The sequence below is a fragment of the Ciconia boyciana genome, chromosome 1 (genome assembly GCF_034638445.1).
Source record: "Ciconia boyciana chromosome 1, ASM3463844v1, whole genome shotgun sequence".
In the NCBI taxonomy this organism is placed as follows: domain Eukaryota; kingdom Metazoa; phylum Chordata; class Aves; order Ciconiiformes; family Ciconiidae; genus Ciconia; species Ciconia boyciana.
Window position 1 is genome coordinate 190,463,679 of NC_132934.1, and position 22,178 is coordinate 190,485,856.

Below are 22,178 nucleotides of genomic sequence, written 5' to 3' on the forward strand. Positions count from 1 at the left end.
ACTTTTACTGGCTAAAAAGGGCTGAAATCTGCTTTTCCATGAAAATAAGGTAACAGTAGGAATGACCATGTAGTCTTCTCCATAAGCTATATTTCCACATCTTTCATCAACTGGAAAGAGCCATTTTTCCTTGTTTTTTTTCCTTAATGCTATCAAGTGCAAGTTACAGATTTGCTACATGAAAATAAGGCTTATGTTTAACAGTAGTTTTTTAGATCCCTCTTGTACCTACTATTGCATACTAACTTTGGTGAAAAAGACTAAATAGAAGTGGGTGACGGGTTAAAATCTATTGTGCTACACTAATACAAAGCTGTCTTGGAAAACTGAATTTTCTAGAGAAGGTTGATACATTGGTGTAAATCAGTAACGCATGGAATACAGTATTATATGGAGAGTTTACTACTTAAAATTGGAGATGATAAAGATTTAAGGAACAGTAAGGCAGGTAACAGTTGTCTATAATTGAGATGACAGTGGGCTATGCAGGAACAAGCAGGAGATTACTGGTTGCCTGCTGCTTTAACTGGTGACACTGTTACTAGGCATGTTTTGATGAAATTAGCTGATGAACTAAAGTTGAGAGTGAGCTTCAATTAGAAAGAGACTTCAGAGCTTGGACCAAAACAAGTGGATGACACTGAGAACTGAAATAATAAATATTTAATGACCCAGATGGTACATGAGTCCAGATCTTTTGCTCAGGAAACAAGCAACAAGCGTCTCAAGTGTGTGAAAGGCATGGATTGAGTGACAGGGAGCTGCCAGTATGATATGATTATGAGAAAGCAAAAGTAATCCTCAGATACATTGAGAAGGTCTTCTAGCAGAGAGGAAACCACTGATGTGTTTGTGGAGGGGCCTGGAGACTGCATGGTTCTAGGTGCCTCTATTCGGGGATGGCAACTCCAAACTGATGGAGCAGAGGAGGACTGCCAGTCTGCCTGTCGCCTTGATGATCCTCTTCAAAGAAGGATAAGAGTTTGGCTTCTTCAGCCTGATGCTCAACGGGTATCAGAGTGATAGCACTCTGAGTACACTGAGGAGAGGGGAAGGTCCTGAAGCTGAAGAGCTCATTGTTGGCACAAATGGACATAATCTTTGTAAATAGAAGCTGAAAATCTCAGAACCTCATTCCTTTGCTTAGAGGTTTTCCTGAAGCAGAACAATGAAATAACAGGCAGCAGATGGACCAAGGCCTACCCTGAGAGCAGGGGGAAGGCTTCTGCAGGGGGCTGGATGGGCTGATACAGGTGTGCTTTTCTGGCCTACCTAGGGTGTCCCAAATCCTCATCTGAGGCATTGGATGAACAGTGGTGTTTGAGTCCTTGGGAAAGGCAAAGAACAAAAAGCCATAGCAGTTTCCAAATACTGTCGTGATGTGTTCAGCCGAGATGTTGAGTACTACATGGAGCCAAGGAATGGGCTACCCTCATCACCTTACAGAGCTTAATCTGAGGTTGATGTATAAGGCTGCTGTAGGAGTTTGCATGTTTATTTTCCCTCTCAGCAAAATAATTTAATTTTGAAGAAGGTTTTGTGCATTTATTGTCACCACTTTCTTTTCATTCATGGTTACTTTTTCATTCTTCCTCACATGTGTTTTGTGTTTTTTCTTTTGTAGAACAGTTCGTGTCTGGCTGAAGAGAGACAGTGGGCAGTACTGGCCCAGCATATACCATGCAATGCCATGTAAGTATAAGGAGATGTTCGCTATCTACTGTGTATTTGAAAAATGGCTTTTCTGGTTTTGATGAAGCTTCATGTTTATGACCACTTGCAAGCTTACCACTCTGTATTAAATATTATTCTTGAACAATCCTCTTGGTTTCTGTGAAGCTTTACTAAGTTGCTTGCTAATGCTTCTGAGAGGCATCAGGGATTACAGTAGCAAAAGGATACAGATATGCTAGCAAGGGATAAGCATTTCATGCAAACATAGATTAAAAAATGTGGGAGCTCAAAATGTAGTCTTGCATTCTGCCGCTAATGGAGTCCATAAAGCGTGTAAGTCTCCAGTATAAATCACTCTGCCCTTCCTACTGCATGTGCTCAGTCCGTTAGAGTGCAATGGTAAATGGTTTTACTTGGTAGGAACTTAACATCCTGCAGCAGCTAATATGATGGAGAGGATACTAGACAGGGAAGGCAGCTCTTCCAGTGAAGAAGCAGAATCATTTTACCCCTGCAATTAAATGTGGAAAACCAAGTCTCCCTGATGGATCCCTCCAGTATGATCTGCTGTATGTCTCCTCTTGCAAAGAGAGTGTTCATGCTTTAAAAGGAACTGCAGATCGATGTTCATTTTTCCAAGAGACAGTTGAGGAAATCACAGCCCTAGCTGTTTGTCATAACCCCTGTGTTGAGTGCAGTAGTATAACTCCGCAGGTCACCAGCAGCAGGGGTATGCTGATGCTCCTCAGTCAGCTTCAGATGTGCTGGGTTAGCCTGTCTTTGGAAAGCTTATGAAGCTGACCTTAAATCCACAGATTGGGGAGCATTTATCAAGTCCCACTGAGGTGTTCTTACTGTCTGGATAAAGAATTATTTTACGCTAAGATAGCTAGATTTGGAAGAAACATCTGTCTCCATGATATGTAAAATATTTAATAGATCAATAGTATCACAACATCATCTTGGGACCCTAGAGTGGCCATGGTGTTTGACTGCCTGCTCTAAGAAAGCATTTATTTGGTAGAGAGGAGGATCTCTCTTCTTCCTTTGGTCAAGCCTCTAAAGGTACTTTATGCTCAAGATTTTGCACAAAAAGGTATTGGAAGCCAGCTAATGATGTGGCAGTCTGTGGAGCTCTGTCACAATCACTAGCAGTGGCCTGAGTTCCCTTGACCTGTCCTAAGAGTTTTGCTTTCCCTAGTCAAACTGTTACAAAATAGCTATTTTAGCAGTTTGGCAATGACACTTCTTTTTTTCCATGCGATGTTTTTGCATACATTTGCATTTCAAAATCTTGTTAGGTCCTCCTCTGGTCTTAGCAAGGCTGCATTATTGCCAGTAATAACAGCTTCACTGGAAGTGATGGAGTAGATCCAGATCCACTCAAAGGGGTCTATTTTAAAGCTCCTTCATAAATTTGAACACCTGACACTGCTCCTTCACTTAGAAGGCTGGTAAGCTTTTGAGCCATGAGATATTAAAATTATGCTGTGTTATTCACCAATTTCAAGAATGATCTGGTATAATTAACGAGTGGAGCAATGCCAATTGCATTGTCATCAGCCATGGCTTTAAGCTTGGAAATCGTAGGAAGGGCTCTGAGTCAGTCTCTGCACAAGTCTGCACTTGACTGGAAATGATCGTTTTGTCTGTTTCTGTGTGGATCACCTTTTTGATGGTCCTCTGCTTTAGGTTCACATTGTTTTTTGTTGTCTAGAGAAAAACGACTCCCCAGAGGTTCTCTATGTAAAAATGTGGTAGGCACGATGGTGCCTTTGTGCTGCTTAGCAAGCTGTGAGTGGCAGTGCCACCTATAGCTATACTATTAGCATGACTTGTGGCTTTGGTTACGGTGGTGCATGACCCACACCCTTTTATGATTTGATATCAGGTAGCCTTAATAACTGAGTTTGCGCCCTGGGTGCTCTGGGAGATGAGGAGGATGAGGAGTTGGGCCAAGTCAGCCATGTGCTTTGGTCAAGCTCTGCACCAAATGAGGCCATCAGTGCATTCTGAATGTGAAACCCATTAACACCTGGAAAAAAGATCAAGATTGTAAATCCTTTCTGAGTAAGGACACTTACTGCTCTTTAGAGGTGGGATTTCCCCAATTATGAAATTTTATGCCCTGCCTATGGGTGTTTCTGTGGTTGGAAAATTCTGGACAATATGGTGGCCACATTTTTTATCATCTCCTCTAGCCCATGAGAAAGAAAGAGCTGTGGGTGTTATACACACCATTATATCATCAGTAAGGCAAACTAGGTAAGCTGGAAACCTGGCTAATGCATCTCCTTCACGCTAGTGTTGTCTCAACAACTGTATTAACAACAGACCTCTGACAAGCAGGTTAGCCCTCCTCGTGGTTAGATGTGTACCCTTGGTTACATATGTGCAACACAGATTATAGTGTAACTATGGTTAGATGTGTGACTTTTGGGCAGTGTCTGTACAGGAGAAAAAAACCAACCTTGTAGACACAAATTTATGAAAGGGAAAGGAATTGTAGTCAAGAGAAGTAAGCTTTGCCAAAAAAAAAAAAAGCCACCCAAAAAGGCCCAAACCCAGCCAAACAAAAACCTCTCACAGATGTGGAACAGAGTAAAGGATTTATTGTAGTGAGGAACAGTGGAGTATCCAGTCTTTGAGGCAGATAATACACTGTCTGTCTTACGACGGTTTTCATAGCTAACACTTTGCTTTGAACGGGAGAACAAAAAAACTGCAAAGCAAAACATGTTCCTTCGGTCTTAAACTATGCCACTTTTAGGCACTTCAAAGGGGGGAGTGTCCCTGAAACTGCAGGTACAAAGTTTGTATTTCTTTTCTACTTCTGTCAGCCTCTGACACACTGTTGAGAGCATGAAGTATGTAATTGGGCTTTTCCTCTATAATTCATTTTCCAAAGGCTAAAATCAGTGTGTATTTGCCCTGCATTTGAGATAAAGACTACAGCCAGACTTTTGCATCAGTAATATCCTGCCTGTCCTCTGTAGTAGTTCAGATCAATCTTTTTCCAGTCTGAAATCCAAATCGTAGCTAGGTACTGAAGTAGATGGCCTTCGGAGTGCTGTTATTTTTCCTGGCTATTATTTTAAAAGGATCTTAAACATCTCAGAAGCTTAGGGTTTGAGGTTTTTTGCTTTGGTTTGGTTTTTCCTTTTTTATTTTTTTTCTCCCCCTCTTCTTCATGAGCCTAAGTGCTTAAGTATCTGAATGTCATCTTATTTTCACTAAAGCATAAGCTGCTGCAGTCTTGTTACAACTGGCATCACTGTAACTACATTAGCGTAGCCAGTGTGGACATGATTTTAGTGCTGACATAATGATTTTTCCAAGAGCGTGTGTTGCTGAAGAATTCCCTTAGGAAAATGATTATAGCAAAATAAGTATCTTTACACTGCTATGACTGCGTACACAAGGGTCTGGAATTTAGAACTGACTCTTTTGTAATCAGCCTGTGTCAAGCAGTTGCTTGCACCTTTTGTGTCTGAAGTGTTTCAGGCTATTTGGGAAAAGCATACTTCAAATAGTTAATTTACCTGAGACTTTTTCTCTGCAAGCTGTTTATTGCCTTCAGAGTTACTAGTAGCTCTTTCAATGTCTGCACAGTGTCTAGCGTTTGAAGCTGATATGTAGAATATACCCATTCTGGCATTAAGTGCCTTTAAAAGGATTTGATGTTTATTCTGCTTAGAACTACTTTTTTTCTGTTTTTCCTACAACTGTCTCATCCTGTTACAGCCCTAGAAGCCTCAGTATAATAGTAATACACCACTATCCGAAGGCATGATTCGAGTTTGCCTTTTCTGAGGGAGAGGTAATGGAAGGAGCAATTTTGTCACTGTTAGTAGCCCTAATTTAAGTGTTTCCTTTCCAGCAGTTTCCTTGAACTGAAGCCTTTTCTTTGATTTAATTCAGTCAACCCTTCCAGGAAATAAATAAAACGAGGTGCCTGCCTGGATGTGGATCTGGTAGGCTTTCTGCTTGCGGTTGGTTGTCCTTTATGAAATGCTTCAAGGGGGAGTCAATACTGAAGGTAGAACAAGTTTTGTTAAACAGTCAGCATAGACTCTCCTCTTCTTCATATAGCTTTGCTGCCAACTAAACCGTCAAGGAAGATTTTCTGAACTATGGACTGTTTAATCCTAGATGAGACATTACACAAATTGAGAATATACCAGATATACAGTACTGCAAAAGAGAGGACTCCAAGCTTGTTAGTGACAAAACCATTGCAAGTAATCACAATGGAGAGTAGAAAACAAGAAGGGGAAAAAACCAGAACTAAAAGCACATATGACTTTACTCTATATTTATCACAAGAATATGGTTTAAAAACCACTCATCACTATCGAAGGAGCAAGAATGCCTGCCCCAAGCTGCAGCTGGCAATTGCTGCTGCAAAATGATTCCTGAAGGTTTCTGTTGGGATAGCAGGACTCCCAGCTGCATGCTGCTGTGTTGAGCAGTAAAAATGATCCCTGCCTTCTGAATGCAACTTCACAGTTTCTCCATTAAACCAAACGTAGCACTTGGATTCTTGCAAGAAAATTCTGGTTTTATCCTTGACGTGAACCCTGCTAGATCCTCGGGGGAGCGTAGTACAACTGACTTGTGTGCAATTTAAGAGTATATCCTGATGTTTATTAGAGTACTATTGATGTGATAAAACAATGGCTAGTTTTCAATACAGTCTTTTATTTTGGCCATAGTATGTGTTACTGTCGTAGCGTTGTCTGTGGTAAAACTAGAGTAGGGGACAGTTGGACTCACAGTCCTTAATATTGGTTGATATGTTGATTCCTACAGGTTAACTTTCTTACTGCAGCTATAGGATGCAAGCCTCTGACATAATACAGTGTTTTCTTTTATTGTCAGTAAAGTTCAGGCAAGTGTAAAAAACTAAATTATTCAGCTAACTAATCTCTCAGATTTATACTGAAATGTCAGGTGCCTCTTATATCGAAACACCACCACTGCTCTTGTATGACATGCCTGTTTTCAGATAACTAGTAAGAAAAAATGAAGGAGCTGGAGCAAGAAATAGCCATTGTTCCATGTCCTAATAGGATAGGGTTGAATGAATTGCAAGAGCATTTCTTTTTTTTAATGCTTGTGTATTGGAAGGGGCAAAATGCTGAACAGCATCATAAAGCATGTTGGATGTTAGCTAGTTTTAGGCTTTCCAGAACTTCAAGAAAATGAGAATCGCAGTTTTGTTAACTTCATCAACATGTTCATTTTTTTCAGCTCCATGTTCATGCATGTCTTTTAACCCGGAAACCAGAAGGCTGTCCATAGGTCTAGACAATGGTACAATCTCAGTAAGTACATCCAAAGATTTCTAGTTGAAATGCTTCCCTTTTGAGAAGTATATGTGTGATGTTGTGGTGAGGATATTTTTGCTAGTGTTTGGGAGAGAGACTTTTTACTGCTAGTGGAATCAAAGCCGTAGTGTAGAAAATGGCAGATTATTACAACTTTCATTCCAACTGCCACAAAGAGATTGAGTGGGGTTTACAGTATTTATTAGGCAACTCAACAAACTATCTTAATTTGCATATCTCTTAAAAAATAACAACACAGAAAGACAGCTGTTGTCTTATTAAATTTGAGTGCCTCATTAATCATACCATACCAAAGTTTTATGAAAGCAACAATTAAGAGGGGAAAAATAATCTTCTGAGAGGCAGAAGGTGGATTTCTGCTCCATATCTAGCTGCTTTTCCAAACTTCAGGGTTCAGATTTTGTTTTCCTCTCACTTCCTTCAGAGGAGTTGCTCCTAACTGGCAGTGCTGTTGCCAAAAAATTTGGTTCATTAACATCTGAGAGAGATCTCTGTGTGTGGAAAGGAAGCAGGGTATTAAAACAAGAGTCTGTCTTTTAGGTCTGGGACAGAGGGTAGCAGTTGACGTTATTCATTGGATTTTTCTTGTGGGATGATGAGTAACGAGCTGTATCACTTTGTGGGAGGGTCATGGGTCAGAGAGGTATTTTTCACCTATGCTTCATCAATAGACTCCTCTTCCAGTTTCAGATCATTTTACCATCATTTCAGATTTTTACTGCTGTTGTCCCTGCCTTATGGGCTTTATAACTGAATGAGTGTTTGCAGGTTAACATAAGGGCAGCTGTCTGCATTAAAGCCAAGATGGTATTTGCGAAATTTTTGTAAACTGTATGGATTTTGGTTATAAGCCTGGCACCTCAGAAATGTGTATGGTGCATTTTGAGAAGGATGGGCGGCAATGCTATTGTCAAAGAAAGATGTTCCAGCAAAGCCACCATGAGGTGAGCTTGTATGGCCACCTTTCCTTGTGAAACAGGGTGACAATTTTTTCTTCTACAAAGATGAAGAGATTGTTTTCAACCTTTTGTAACTTCTCGACATGAAGGCTGCACAAACATTTGTGCAGCACAGTAGACCATTCTCTTGAGCAAAAGATTGTGTAGCATCTCTCTTGAAGAGCAGTGGTACCTAAAGTAAAAAAAAAAGTTTCCTATGATCTTTTTTTTATGCTTTGCAAATCTTTTTTGAGAAGAAATGATATTTCTGTTACTTTATGTCTTAGGGACTGCCTGAGGTCCCTTTTGGAAGCCAAAAGACCTTATCATGGTCATAAATTCCTTGCTCTGAAGTGGAGAAAAACATGTTTTAGTGGGTGCAAGTCTTTCAAGATACCACAACAAGAAGAAACAGAGGAAAGGTCTAATTACTTGCAATAGACAGGAGACTTCTGCAGCCAGTAGAGGAGAGGTGAATTGCCTTTGGAGATACCCATGTTACTTAGCCTAGAAACTGTTTTAGAATGGCATAAATCTCTCCCCATTTCTGGGGAGATTTAAATGAGGGATTTAGTTTTTAAGTAGCTGAAGCTGAATTAAATTGACCTTTCTTGCTGACCATGCTTGTGTCTAGATGAAGCTGTTACACACCTTGGGCGGGGCCACAGGACAATAGGGCACCAGATTAACCTCTTCAGAGTTCTTCCTGGGGCATGGTACTTATTAAGATAGATTCATCTTCCACATCATTTGATCTTGCAGGTGTCTACAGGTTTGGCCATAAACAGCACTTTGAATACCTGAGACTGAGTCAGGCTCTAATTGCTGATTTGCACCCTTCCACTCTGCCACTGGGGGAAGTTTACTATTTTTTCCTTCAAGAAAACTACATGATCGTTTCTGTCCTCTCCCAGTTTTTGTACGTTATAAAGTGAAAACACTGTAATCATTTTATAGAGCTTTCTTTGCAACAGACATAGATGTAGGGTCTGACAGTAGATTTAAGAGTCTTTATTCTCTTCCATTTCTAAAACAGGTTTGTTTTTCTCTGGAAGACGTGGTGAGAGTGGTGTCGGTCACTTGTGTTAACAGGACAAAATCAAGCCTTTAAGGACATCCGCAATGTGCTGTCAAAATGGCATCATCTATCAGAGTACAAACTGTAAATTCCCTGGGGTGGGAACTAGGTTGTGAATGGGTAACATATAACTAATATAGAAAGATTATTAACTCTCAGAAATTGATTCAGTTGCCTAAGCAGAGGTCTCTAGTGCTATTTTGGGATACATCAGTCGGCATCCACCTGCAGCTCTGGAAAGACGTGTCTTCCTTAGACCCTGGGCCATGTCAGCCAGCCCCATGGCCAAGGACTGAAATGGCATACACCTGAGTATCAGTTTTGTTTGCCTTAGCAAGAGCAATTTGAAACAAGAGGCTGATAATATTTCCAGGGTAAGGATTTACAGAGGTCTTAGGCTCAAGAGAAGTTTGTGGTGGGTGTATGTGTTTCAGGGTGAGGGAGCTGTGTTCCATGAAGGTATAATTGTCTTTGTACAACAGTGAGCAGTAGATTGGACAGTCTTTTCAGATGCTCAAGACTTCTCCTTTCTGCTTTATGAAGGCTTTCATGGTACCAAGTCACTGTTGTAATAATAAGCTTACCTGAAACAGCCAAGACTGAGCGCTAACATTTTCACTATGGCAAAAAAGGTAGTAAAGTAGCTCCAAAAAACCCTTGGAAGAGCAAAGAGCGATCTTGACACAAAAAATATGTTTTTAATCCCTGCAAGGAGGGGGTTTGGTTTTGACATCTTGAGCACTCTGATATATCCCAGCCCCTCTTGTGCACAAGGGCTCGCACAGGACTTGGAAATCTTTCTCTGTTCTGTTCACAAGCACCGACTGAGCTGTGTGGGTGACCCCAGCCTTCCTAGCTCATTAAGAAGAACCCAAAACTGCCTAATGAGAACTGAGTGTCAGCAGCTCTGAGAGGAGCAAAACATCTATGTATGGAAGGATAAAAAAACAGTTTCTGCTGGTACAATGTTAAAGAGATGTAGTCAGTGTTTTTGTAGTGCACATGACACAATGTATGTGCAATAGGGCATGAATTTCTTGAGCAAGGTGTCCTGTGCTAAAATACCTGTCTATTGATGCAGCTAATACATTTGGCCTTGAGAGGGAGAAGGGAATGAGTGCAATGGCAGAACATGTGATAGCATAAAGGGGAGCAGGGAGTAAAAGAACTGGAGAAAGATTAGAAAATGCACAACAAGAAAATGCATTGCAAATTATCATATGTTTTCAAAGGAGAAAGTGAGAAGCAAGAAGTCTTCAGGGGGAAAAAAAAAAAAAAGAAAAAATTATATCCAGTATTCAGGTTAATGGAAGTGTGTTTATTTTGTACTGTGTTTGTTTATCTCTTTGGATGGAGCGGTATATTAATAGTACATAGCTGTGGTTTGTATTAAAGCAGACAGAGCTAATCAATACTTGGGGAAACCTTACAAACTGCAGTTGTGTTTGATTCACTGTATTATAACGGAGAGACTCAAAAGCCTTTTCAGTCTTCCACTGAAACTGTGGGACTGTTCAGATCACGGAACAGAGTGGCCATGTCAAATTTATCAAGGGAAAATTGCAAAGAAAAATGAGAATGCAAACCACGCTCTTCATCTCACCTGAAGTCACCAGCATCTCTGTGCCACCACAGTGAAAGTTGCGGTCGGTACCAGGACAGCCAAATTGGTGGGAAAGGCAGACATACTCTCCCATCATGTGTTGCAGCAATTGAAGCCATTTCCCTTTAGGTAATGACAGCAGAAAGTTAGCATTCATAGCAAATGGTCTTGCTTCAAGTAGGCTTTGTAGTAAAGCATTTCATGTGGTGGTTTAGCATTCTTCAGGCAGTGGTTAATGAAAACCACTTCCCCTGTAAGTAGCTAGGGAGATATAGCAGATTTTTAACGTTCTGTGGTTTGTAGAGTTAAGGTGACCCTGGTATAGAAACCCAGCTGACTTAATTGATTTGTTACTGCTGTTTAAATAACACTCCCCACTGTAGTCCTCAGCTGCCAGGGGAAAGCTAATGGGAGGTGGAGCAGATTAAGGAAAGTAAGAGGAAGTAGAGCAATTCAAGAGGCCATATTTATAACTAACTTATGAGCAGAAGCCTAAAACCAGCAAAATACATAGCTGCCTCAACTCACTCACAGTTGTTTTCCTGGAAGCCAGGATCTGTAGATGTTCCACAGAGGAGTATTGTAGCCTCTCCGCCTTGGTGCCAAGCAGTAGATATGATGTGTTAGGGTAATCCTGGTGCTGCAAAGCCATGCAGATTACCTACAGTGACCCCACAGAAAATGCAGAGTGACTTTTTTTTTTATTCCAGATTGGAAACTGTGGGTAAATACCGGCTTTTCGGTGGTTAGAATGCCTTCTCATGTTCTTTTGCACTAAATGTTTGGTTTGCCTTAAATATAGTCTGTAGGCTCCTGACGGCCATTCCTCTCCACCTGCATGTTGCCCAGTGCTTTTGACAGGGCTTATACATGAGTATTTCACGACAGTGTGCTTTAAAATTTAGCTTATCTTGTGTTTATAATGCTTCTCTTATTTTCACCCTATTTCCAGATTAAATTAGTTAGGTTTTACTTCTTCTGTCCCCAGGGTAGATTAGCTCAGGGAGTTTCTGTGTAGTTTGCTATAAATTATTAATATGATATGCTTTTACACTCCTTGTTTTTTCTTTGTGTTTCTCTGAGTACATGATGTACGCATGTAGGTACCTGTCAGCAGTTTGAAAGCTAATTCATGCGGTGGGGCCACAGAGCCTACCCTTCACCTGGGTGTTTCCTCCAGAGAGATGTTGCAGGAGTTTTGTTGTGGCTACTCTGGCCCTGCTTTGAGCAACCTCTCGTCTTCAAAACAAGCGGCAGGGACACCCAGGTGCTCAGTCGGTTTAACCACATGGGGTTTTTCCAGGAGGCGAGGCTGCCATGCAGACTCTTAGCTGCTGTTTTCATCATTTCCTGGTGCAAAAGCCATATTGGCAGTTAAACAGCAGCACCAAGGCGGCAGGACTGCAGAGCAGTCCCCATAGGTGTGCTCTTCCCTGGCCGCAGGAGCAAGCCCAGCTGGGTCACACCACACATCTCTCCCCAGGCAGCCACAGCCTGGGCTAAGCCACCCTCCATCCCACGCACAACTGCTCGTTAGCCACAATGAAGCAGTAGCAAAGCAAGAAAGTCTGCTTCTGAGATACCAGAACAAATATTAACCAATAGTGGGATAAAATCGAGGCGAAAAAAAGTCTGGGTTTCTATTTGTCTGAAGCACTGAGAGACTTTTGAACAGACACCTGAAATGTATTCCCATCATGGATTATTGGTACCTAGTTTGGACTGAGCAACTTCAAGGGTCTCTTACATATTTATATTGAGTTTCCTGAGTGTTCAGGTTGGGTTGTAGTGTATGCACACGCATGGATACATGTGTATACACACATGCGTGCGTGTGCACACATAGCTGTGTACACATGCAGGTTTCTGCCCAGGTAGTCCTGAGCAATAGGTGTTTGCTACATGCCAGATCTCAGGTCTCTCATTTTGTGGTACCTCAGCTCATAGCCAGCCATTTCTGATAGCCTTTTTGACTTCTTTTTTAATAGTTCCTTTTTACCTCCACCATTCTGTTCAGAAGCACTTGCGATGTTGTTTCTTAGTCAGCTTTAAAAAGTGAAATAATTTAGTTTTTTAGATGGAGGTACTCAAAATTAGCAAAAGTATAGACAGGGCTGTGGTTGCAAAGAAGGGAGAGCTTACCTTTGTTTTCATTTGAATTCATTACCCTCTCAAACACTTTACATCTCTAAGCACTGTTTCTTTTGTTTTTTCTTTCCCCTCCCTCAGGAATTCATTTTATCGGAAGATTACAACAAGATGACGCTAGTGAAAAGTTACCAGGGTAAGAACCATGATCCGTGTTAATTGGTTTGTATTGTCATTAATTTTTGTTAAAGTTCTCTTAAGGAGCGTGAATGGAGAGAAGTCTCCTTTACAGTGATTGATTATTTTTTTTTTTTAAAACTAATGTAAATGCTGGTTTTATCAATAGATCAATAATGTACTTCATTCTGAGATTACAAGACTTTTAAAGAGCTGTTTCATGTTCTGTTTTTCCTTTTAAATGTTCCTTTGGAATATCATTCTAGACGGCAAACTGTCCAAAATCCAGACCGCGTTTAGGGAAGAGGAGTATTAATTTTTAATCTTTAGTAATCCAGTGTATCTAATGAAACAACTTAGGAAACTAACCCATCTTTTACAGCTGAGGCATTTAGGACTGTAGCTTTTGGGGTCAGTCTGGTTATATTTCAATAACTATCTGCTTCAGTAATGTCAAGATTATCAGTGAATACCTGTCACAGTAAAAGGTCAAGAAAGACTAATCCATACCCTTTCTAATTATATTCTGGTATTCACTAATGTGGTGTTTTAAGAAACCTAGCTATTTATCCTTGTCAAACCTCTAAAGGACACTGTGCTTGGAACAGATATTCTTATAGAAGTAACAAATACATGTGACAATTTATTCTTATATGTCTTTTGCTGTTAGGCTAAGAGGTGGTATGATATTATATGGTATCTTATTATATGCTAAGCATTATGTTTCTGTATAGAAGCCTCTGACATGTTGGCTTGAGATTTCTCACATACATTTTAAAATATGTATTTACTCATATATTTTGAGTTTTATACCTTGAAAGGTTGAGAGGATAATTTAAATCTCTAAATGGAGGCTCTGGGGATCACTTTGTAACATTTAGATTTTAAGGTATGAGAAGAGAATCTTGATTTTTGCAGAACATGGCTAACATGCATCAGCTTTTGAGCCTTTTACTTCAGCTCTTTCATGAATGCCTGGTGTGTTGTAAAATTAAGCTAGAATGCCTGCATTTTTTCTTAGCTTGTAAAAACTGAAGAAAACTATCCAATGATGATAAAATAGATATATGAATCTTAAATAAGATTGCTGCAGTCTGACTGTACAAGTCTTTAGTATCCAAATTTGTGATTGCTTCACAATCACCAAAGTTTGACACACCTAGGTTTCATATTTAAGGGGTTTTGCACTGAAGAGTCCTACTGAGTGTTCTGTAGCCCCCTTTGTTATTAGCTCATCCATTTGCATGCTTGGATTCAATCTTGCAGGCTAATCACAGCCTAGGAAGGATGAGCTGAAGTCTTTTCTTCTGCATATGCAGAACAACATATGCATGAGACCACCTTTCTTGCTGAACTCTTCAGGGAAAAGGCTGAAAATTTTGGAAGGGGGGAACATATATCTTGGCAGTATGGCAGAATAGCCAGTTGACTGTGGCAGCCCATTCAAGGCCTGGGGAGCACCCCTCATAAAATTTAAAAAAGTGAAAGAAAATGAAGGCTGTTCTCGTGGCCTTCTGCTGCAGTGTGCCAGATGTGCTGCTGCTGCAGAGCATTGGAGGAGGCCTTTGGACAGGAAGATGCCATGGAGAACCTCCATGGGTTGTCCTGTGGGAGAACCCCAAGAGTTCAGATGACACCCCCCCAACGCTGGACAACAGAGGACTGCAATGAGGGTCCATCACCATCAGTAGAGAGGCGGTACAACTGACCACAGTCCCAACTGGAGTCACCTCCTTCCTAGACTGCCTATCTCAGCATGGGAAGGTTTTTGAGCAGTTCTGGTCATTTTGTGCCAAGACTCTCAGACAATGTGTTAGAAGATTTTATCTGAAAACTGTGGACTTATTTTAGGGCAAGAAAAGCAATACTTGTGCCCAGAATAGGCATAATTTCAGTTCTAAGCCAAACCACAGCGATTGCTGACAGCAGACGGTGTCTGCCTTCAGGTGCTTAAGCCACTGTGTGTGAGCTTGCTGCCTGCTGTGTCCCTCAGGGGCACGGAGCTCCTGCCCCTTTTTCCTCCCTCACTTCCTGAGTTTGATGTTCGGTCTTTTCCTTGTTTAAGCTGATGAAAACTGTATTCCCCTAATTTAAAAAATAGTGGTGGTGTGTGAGTGACCTAGTTTTGGGAGTGGAAAGAGAGCGTGGTGATCCCAGGCTGCTGGGATCCCCCAAGTTCATGTGTGCGGGGGTGTCTGTATAGTAATCCCCTCTGTGCAAGGGTTAAAGAAGCATTAGGGCTGGTGTTCTGCATTCTGCACATTGCTGGCCAGGTGGGCAAAAGTTTGGTTTTGGAAAAGTACACCCTCAGGTAGTGTTGGAGATGCTTTTTTTTTCTTTTCTTTTTTCTCCCCCCACTGCTAGCTTAGGAAAGCCAGACCGCTGTTAGTGCTGCAAATGGAGATGGCAACCAGAGAGGGGGAAAGACAGGTCCCAATTCATTGCTACAGGAGGGACAAGACTCAGTGAAGGGCCATTCAGATTCAGTAGGAAACTTTACCTGGAATGGTGGTTGACAGCTGCCATAACACAGCCAGGCAGGATATGGGGGTGGAGGAGAGCTTCTGCATCCTCTGCCCAGCCTACCAGCAGTGCTAGCAGCCCATGCTGAGCTGCACAAATCCCCCTGGGCTGCTCCCCTGTCCAGACCAGCAATGACATGGCACAGAGTAAGTTACAGCAAGCCAGGGACAATCTTGTGTTGCCTTAGCTCCACTGGAAAGTGTCACCCAAAGTCCCAAGGGGCAATTTTAGCAGGCAGGGTTTTGACCGGGAAAGAGAGGAAAACAAAGCAGAGATCTTTGTTCTCCACTGTTTGCAGCACACTGATGACCTGAGGCTGCCCACTGCTCCGCAGCACAGTGCCTCCCACCACCCCCATCCATAGAAACATGCTCCCTGACTCTCCACTCCTCACCCTTTGTGTTCAATAGGGCACCCTGTGTGATAAACAGGCAGACTTCGGCCTGTTTAGGAGACTGGTCAACAGAGTCCCCTGGGAGGCAGCCCTAATAGGCAAAGGAATCCAGGAAGGCTGGACATTCTTTAAGGAGGAAGTCCTAAAGGCACAAGAGCGGGCTGTCCCCAGGTGCCGAAAGACGAGCCAGCGGGGAAGAAGACCGGCCTGGCTGAATAGAGAGCTCTGGCTAGAACTCAGGAAAAAGAGGAGAGTCTACGACCTCTGGAAGAAGGGGCAGGCAACTCAGGAGGACTACAAAGGTGTAGCAAGGCTGTGCAGGGAGAAAGTTAGAAGGGCCAAAGCTGAGCTAGAGGTCAATCTGGCTGCTGCTGTAAAAGACAACAAAAAATACTTCTTCAAATACATTAGCAGCAAAAGGAGAGCTAAGGAGAATCTCCAGCCCCTAGTAGATGGGGGTGGGAACACAGTGACCAAGGATGAGGAAAAGGCTGAGGTACTTAATGCCTTCTTTGCCTCAGTCTTTAATAGCAGGGCCAATTGTTCTCTGGGTACCCAGCCCCCAGAGTTGGAAGATAGGGACGGGGACCAGAATGGAGCCCCCATAATCCAGGGGGAAATGCTTAGTGACCTGCTGCACCACTTAGACACTCACAAGTCTATGGGGCCTGATGAGATCCACACGAGAGTACTGAAGGAACTGGCAGATGTGCTCACCAAGCCCCTTTCCATCATTTACCAGCAGTCCTGGCTAACTGGGGAGGTCCTAGTTGACTGGAGATTAGCAAATGTGATGCCCATCTTCAAGAAGGGCCAGAAGGAGGACGTGGGGAACTACAGGCCTGTCAGCCTGACCTCGGTACCAGGGAAGCTGATGGAGCAGATCATCCTGAGTGCCATCACACGGCATGTAGAGGATAACCAAGGGATCAAGCCCAGCCAGCATGGGTTCAGGAAAGGCAGGTCCTGCTTGACCAACCTGATCTCCTTCTATGACAAGGTGACCCACCTAGTGGATGAGGGAAAGGCTGTGGATGTTGTCTATCTAGACTTCAGTAAAGCCTTTGACATGGTTTCCCACAGCATTCTCCTGGAAAAACTGGCTGCTCATGGCTTGGATGGGTGTACTCTTCGCTGGGTTAAGAACTGGCTGGATGGCCGGGCCCAAAGAGTGGTGGTGAATGGAGTTTACTCCAGGTGGTGGCCGGTCACAAGCGGTGTTCCCCAGGGCTCTGTGTTGGGGCCAGTTCTGTTTCATATCTTTATCAATGATCTGGACGAAGGGATCGAGTGCACCCTCAGTAAGTTTGCAGACCACACCAAGTTATGCAGGAGTGTTGATCTGCTTGAGGGGAGGAATGTTTAACAGAGGGACCTGGACAGGCTGGATTGATGGGCCGAGACCAACTGTATGGGGTTCAACAAGGCTAAGTGCAAGGTCCTGCACTTGGGCCACAGAAACCCCATGCAGCGCTACAGGCTTGGGGAAGAATGGCTGGAAAGCTGCCAGGCAGAAAAGGACCTGGGGGTGTTGGCTGACAGCCACCTGAATATGAGCCAGCAGTGTGCCCAGGTGGCCAAGAAAGCCAATGGCATCCTGGCTTGTATCAAAAAGAGTGTGGCCAGCAGGACTAGGGAAGTGATAGTGCCCCTGTACTCGGCACTGGTGAGGCCACACCTCGAATCCTGTGTTCAGTTTTGGGCCCCTCACTACAAGAGAGACATTGAGGTGCTGGAGCGTGTCCAGAGAAGGGCAACGAAGCTGGTGAAGGGTCTAGAGCTCAAGTCTGATGAGGAGCGGCTGGGGGAACTGGGGTTGTTTAGTCTGGAGAAAAGGAGGCTGAGGGGAGACCTTATTGCTCTCTACAACTACCTGAAAGGAGGTTGTAGAGAGGTAGGGGTCGGTCTCTTCTCCCAGGTAACAAGTGATAGGACGAGAGGAAATGGCCTCAAGTTGCGCCAGGGGAGGTTTAGACTGGATATTAGGAAATTTTACTTCACTGAAAGGGTTGTCAAGCATTGGAACAGGCTGCCCAGGGAAGTGGCTGAGTCACCATCCCTGGAAGTATTTAAAAGACGTTTGGATGAGGTGCTTAGGGACATGGTATAGTGGTGGTCTTGGTAGTGTTAGGTTTATGGTTGTACTCGATGATCTTAAAGGTCTTTTCCAACCTATACGATTCTGTGATTCTGTGGGAGCGCAACACCCACTCCGCCCCTTCCCTGGGCTTGGCTGGACCTATACTGGAGGTCTGGGGTGCTGGGGAAGCATCACAAAAGTGAGATGCTCTGGGAGCTGCTGTCAGTCACAGGCTTCTACAGCTCCATTGGACCATGCACTGGGAGGTACTTCTGTGCTCCTCACAGTTGCCTCCGTCCAGGACATGGATCTGGGCTTACTGGGGGCATCACTGGGACCAGAGTCCAACAGCACTGCTGGGACATGGCAAGGTGGAAAGGACCCCGTGTTCACCATGCTCTCTGGGAGAATGTGCAAGGAAGGGCCACTTAGTCCTTTGGGTAGGCATGTCATGATCCAACAGAGGTGAACCTTCCTCACCTGGTCCAGGGTGACTCCCCTCCACAATCCCATCCCTGTAGTACACCTTCCTCACATGGCTGTGCCAAGGTATAGGGGTTGGCATAAGCGTCTTGGCAAAGCCTTTGGGCAAGGAATAACATAATTAAAAAGGACCATGTAGTTTTGTTGGGTATGGTGGCCTTACTTTGAAAAGTGTTGGGTGTTTGGTTTTGTTTAAAGTTTTCAAGTAAGGCCTTTATATTCTTTAAAGATATTTTAGGGGGAGTAAATAATTTTATTTAGTCTGCCAAGGAGCTTTAGCTTAGCCATGCTGGCTGTTTTTGCCTGTGGTAGCTTTGTTTGTAAATGTTCAGCGATGCTCTTAAAAGTAGCACCTTGCCCAGCAACTGGCTGGCTATAGATCAGTTCCCACAACAAGGTATTACTATAAGTAGCTGAAGCTGCTGTAGTGATTAAAGGACACTAATTGCATCTTGAAACGCCATGAATATGCCTGCCAAATGGTCTGCTAGTACATAGGCTGCGCTTTGGTCTTGACAGGGGTCTGCAGCCAGGTCCGGCGTTGTACGGCGGCCGAGCACCAGCAGTGGAGGTGGGTGGCTGTGCTCGGTGGAGGCTTTGCTGCGACACTGCGTCTGGAGTTGCGAAATCTTCGCTTTCTGGAAAGGGATCAAAACACAGAGATTGGGGATGTGACACAGTGTTGGTCAGGACGCCAGGGTGGATCACAGGGCATTGGCCTCCTACAGGCACTAACTCCTTCCCTTGCTGAGGAGGGGTGGTGCAAGCATTTGAACGGTGCCATTTGGGACACTCTGTGAGTGTTGAAGGAACCCTTCCCTCCCCTTGGCAGCCCCGGCTTCCAGCCCCTGCCAGCCCCCTCCAGCCGCACACAGGCTAGCCCTGCTGCATGGCTGTTGCTGCTTCCCGCTCTGCACAGCCTTCTCCACCCTGCTCCTTGCAACTGCACCTTCTTGCCAGGGGCCACATTTCCTGTGCCCCCTCTGGATGGTATAACAGCTACTGCTTTTTAAATTTTTTTTTTTTAAGTTTATTTAGCACGCGCGTGTTCTGCCAAGCAGGATTTGTAGACCTGCTTCTGCCCCATGCTTTCTGCAGCCTGCCCATTCCGGGGTTGTCCCCCTGCCTCCTTGCTTTCAGGCCAGCTCACGCCATGTCCTTACTTCTGCTTCCCCTTATGCACAGCCTCTTCTCTTGTGCTTTTCTTGCATATGCTAAGCTTTTCTTTCTTACTACTAACTTCCACCTGTCTTTTGGTGTTTGCTGCTGCTTTTCACTGTTGTAACTCTCCCTTTCACCCAGCACAACTTCTTGCCCTGCACTGTGCATGGCCATGCGCTGGCTGTGCTTCTTGGACCTCCTTTGCCCTGCAGGCCCTCCTTTGCCCTGTGCTCTGGTTGCTGACATCTTGGTGTGCACCTCCTCGCTGCAGCTGCTTTTGTCTAGGCATAGCCCTTCCATCCTCTCTCCAACCTGCTCTTTGCACAGTGCTCACTGCTGCTTTCTCATAGCGGAAGTGCAGCTCCCCTGCTCCTTCCCACCCTCCTGCTGCAGATGGACCTGCTCCCTTCTCCTGTCTGCTGCTTATCTACCTTCTGTACAGCATAATCTTCCCCCGCACATGGGCTCTCTTCTCATGCTGGCTTACACAGCTCTGCTCTTGCCTACTGCTTGCTGTGGCTTTTTCTGTACTGTGACTACATTCACCCTCCATCCCACCTTCTCTATCCTGCTGTTATTGCAGTGAGCAGCTCTGGAAATGTTTGTTCCACTTTTTTTTCTGCACACATGGTGATCAAATCTTCCGTGGATTAAGAACCAGCTTTCTGTTTGCTGCTTCACGATCCTGAACCTGTGTTAATCCTAGGGCCCAGACCTCTTCATTGCTTTACTATCAACTCCGATCTTCTGACATTTTGCTTCTTTAAGCCTTACATGAGTCAAATTCCCTTTAAATGACAAGTGACTTTCTACTTGCATTTGTCCTCTCTTTCCTCCCTTACTTAACAACCTCCACTGTGCTCTTTCTGCCATCAGCAGATATTTCTGCCATCAGCATGTGTGTGGTGGCACCAGCTAATATGTGCAGCACTTGCAGGTGAGCAACAGAGTGCTGAATTGAAAGCTGGTTTTGGGGAGGGAGGATAAGCAAAGCTATCACGTACACTGCTTCCACCTCTTGGCATGTACACATTTCTTTAATGTCTAGTCCTTGCTTGCCAGAGAGAGCTGCCTCCACCATCCACAGGCAGTGGATGGTGGATCCACTGTTCTTCTAGCAAAAGGTACAAGCCCTTCCTTTTAGAAGAAGTTTTAGGAGGAGATAGGAGGAGATTTAGGAGAGATGGGTGGTGCCAGCTATCCTCACAGCCAGTTCAAACCATGGGAAGCCAACACTAGCAGTAGCAGTTGCCACGTGCTGAGAAAATGTCCCTTGAACAGCCTGATCTCAGCCAGCTTTGCACGTCCTGTGGAAGTGCATGGGTCTGTCTGCGGCACTGCTGGTGCACACGAGCCCCTGGGTCATGTATATGAGCCCATCAGGTGCTTGTAGCAGCATGTATCCCGTCGTGGCCCTTTCTGCAGTGCACCACTCCACCAGCTAGTGCGGGTGCTCCTGAGGAGACCAACAGATAGGTAAAGACAAGCATTAGTCACCCATAGGGTCACTGAATTTCTTCCCAGAGAAGAAATCTGGAAGGTGGAGAGGAGAAAGGATCTGTTTAAAAGAGCTCAAGTGACTCCTGGGCAGTCCTCATCCCTCTATCTTGATTACAAACCTGGAGTTTAAAAGCGGGTGGAAACAAGAGCCAAAATCTGAGCTCTTCTGTGGGCAAGGATGAAAGCATCTGGGCATAGTTCACATCTGACACTGTGGCTGGCAGCTGGACTAGTTTACAGTTAGGGCAACTTGCGTCAATGCATCTATTGACTTTTCTCCTCAGGGGATCTGGGTCTAAAAAGCAGTGTGGATCACGGGCAGATGTTGGCTTATGCAAACCTCCTATTCTTTGCTACGAGTTCCCCCTCACAGGATTTGAACACAGCTCTCATCTGTGCTGTATATTTGTATAGGGCAGGCAGCAATCTTCCCATACTGTTCTGAGGAATTTCTCTGCATTTCAAGTGGAGGTTTCAGGGTGGTTTTTAAGCTTCCAAAGATATGTAATCTTCCCAATGTGTCAGCTTTTACACAAACAAATACAAGCAGCCTGCTTTGTGTGGCACATGTTGCTGGATCTCAGAACACTAATAAACCAGTAGGGCTGTGGATTGAGGAATGTGGCATTCACAGCTAAGTTACAGCTGGGAATAATTCTGCATGTCTTTCCAGCCACTTGTTTTATTAAAAAGTCGGCTCAATCAGCACTTCACGACCAAGCCCACTGGTCATTCATACAAAAAACTGTCTGTACAAGCCTGTGTTCCCTTGCTTTAATGAAAAGCTTTTGATGGCTTTATTTAGGTAGCAGTAGAAATTTATTCCTTCAACTGTTTTATTAATCTTGCCCAGCTGTGATCTTTTTACTTTTTTTAAAAAATATTTTATTTTATTCCAATTTCCTCTTTATCTGGTTTACATGCAATGCTAAAACTTCCCTTTGGTGCAGGGTTGTGCCTGTGCTGTAATTCGTCATTCTGCTGGGGTGCCACAATCCGCAGCCCACATCCACCAGACCTCCCAGCGGGAGGAGCGGCAGCGTAGGCATCTGCACTGCTGTCATAAAACCAACTCAGAAGAGGTTTAAGTAGAGCGCAGAGTGCTTTCCACAATGGCAACTTTGTTGG

The 22,178-nt window shown here is 43.9% G+C and overlaps 1 protein-coding gene across 2 annotated transcripts in view; it reads left to right on the plus strand.

Moving 5' to 3' along the window:
- The window catches only part of WDFY2 (WD repeat and FYVE domain containing 2), a 68,098-nt gene that overhangs the window by 32,908 nt on the left and 13,012 nt on the right, over positions 1-22,178 (plus strand). For both annotated transcript variants that reach the window (XM_072850271.1, XM_072850272.1), the window contains 3 exons: positions 1,625-1,692; positions 6,928-7,001; positions 12,874-12,928. In XM_072850271.1, coding sequence (XP_072706372.1) covers positions 1,625-1,692; positions 6,928-7,001; positions 12,874-12,928 — 197 coding nt within the window. The remainder of the gene's footprint in view (positions 1-1,624; positions 1,693-6,927; positions 7,002-12,873; positions 12,929-22,178) is intronic.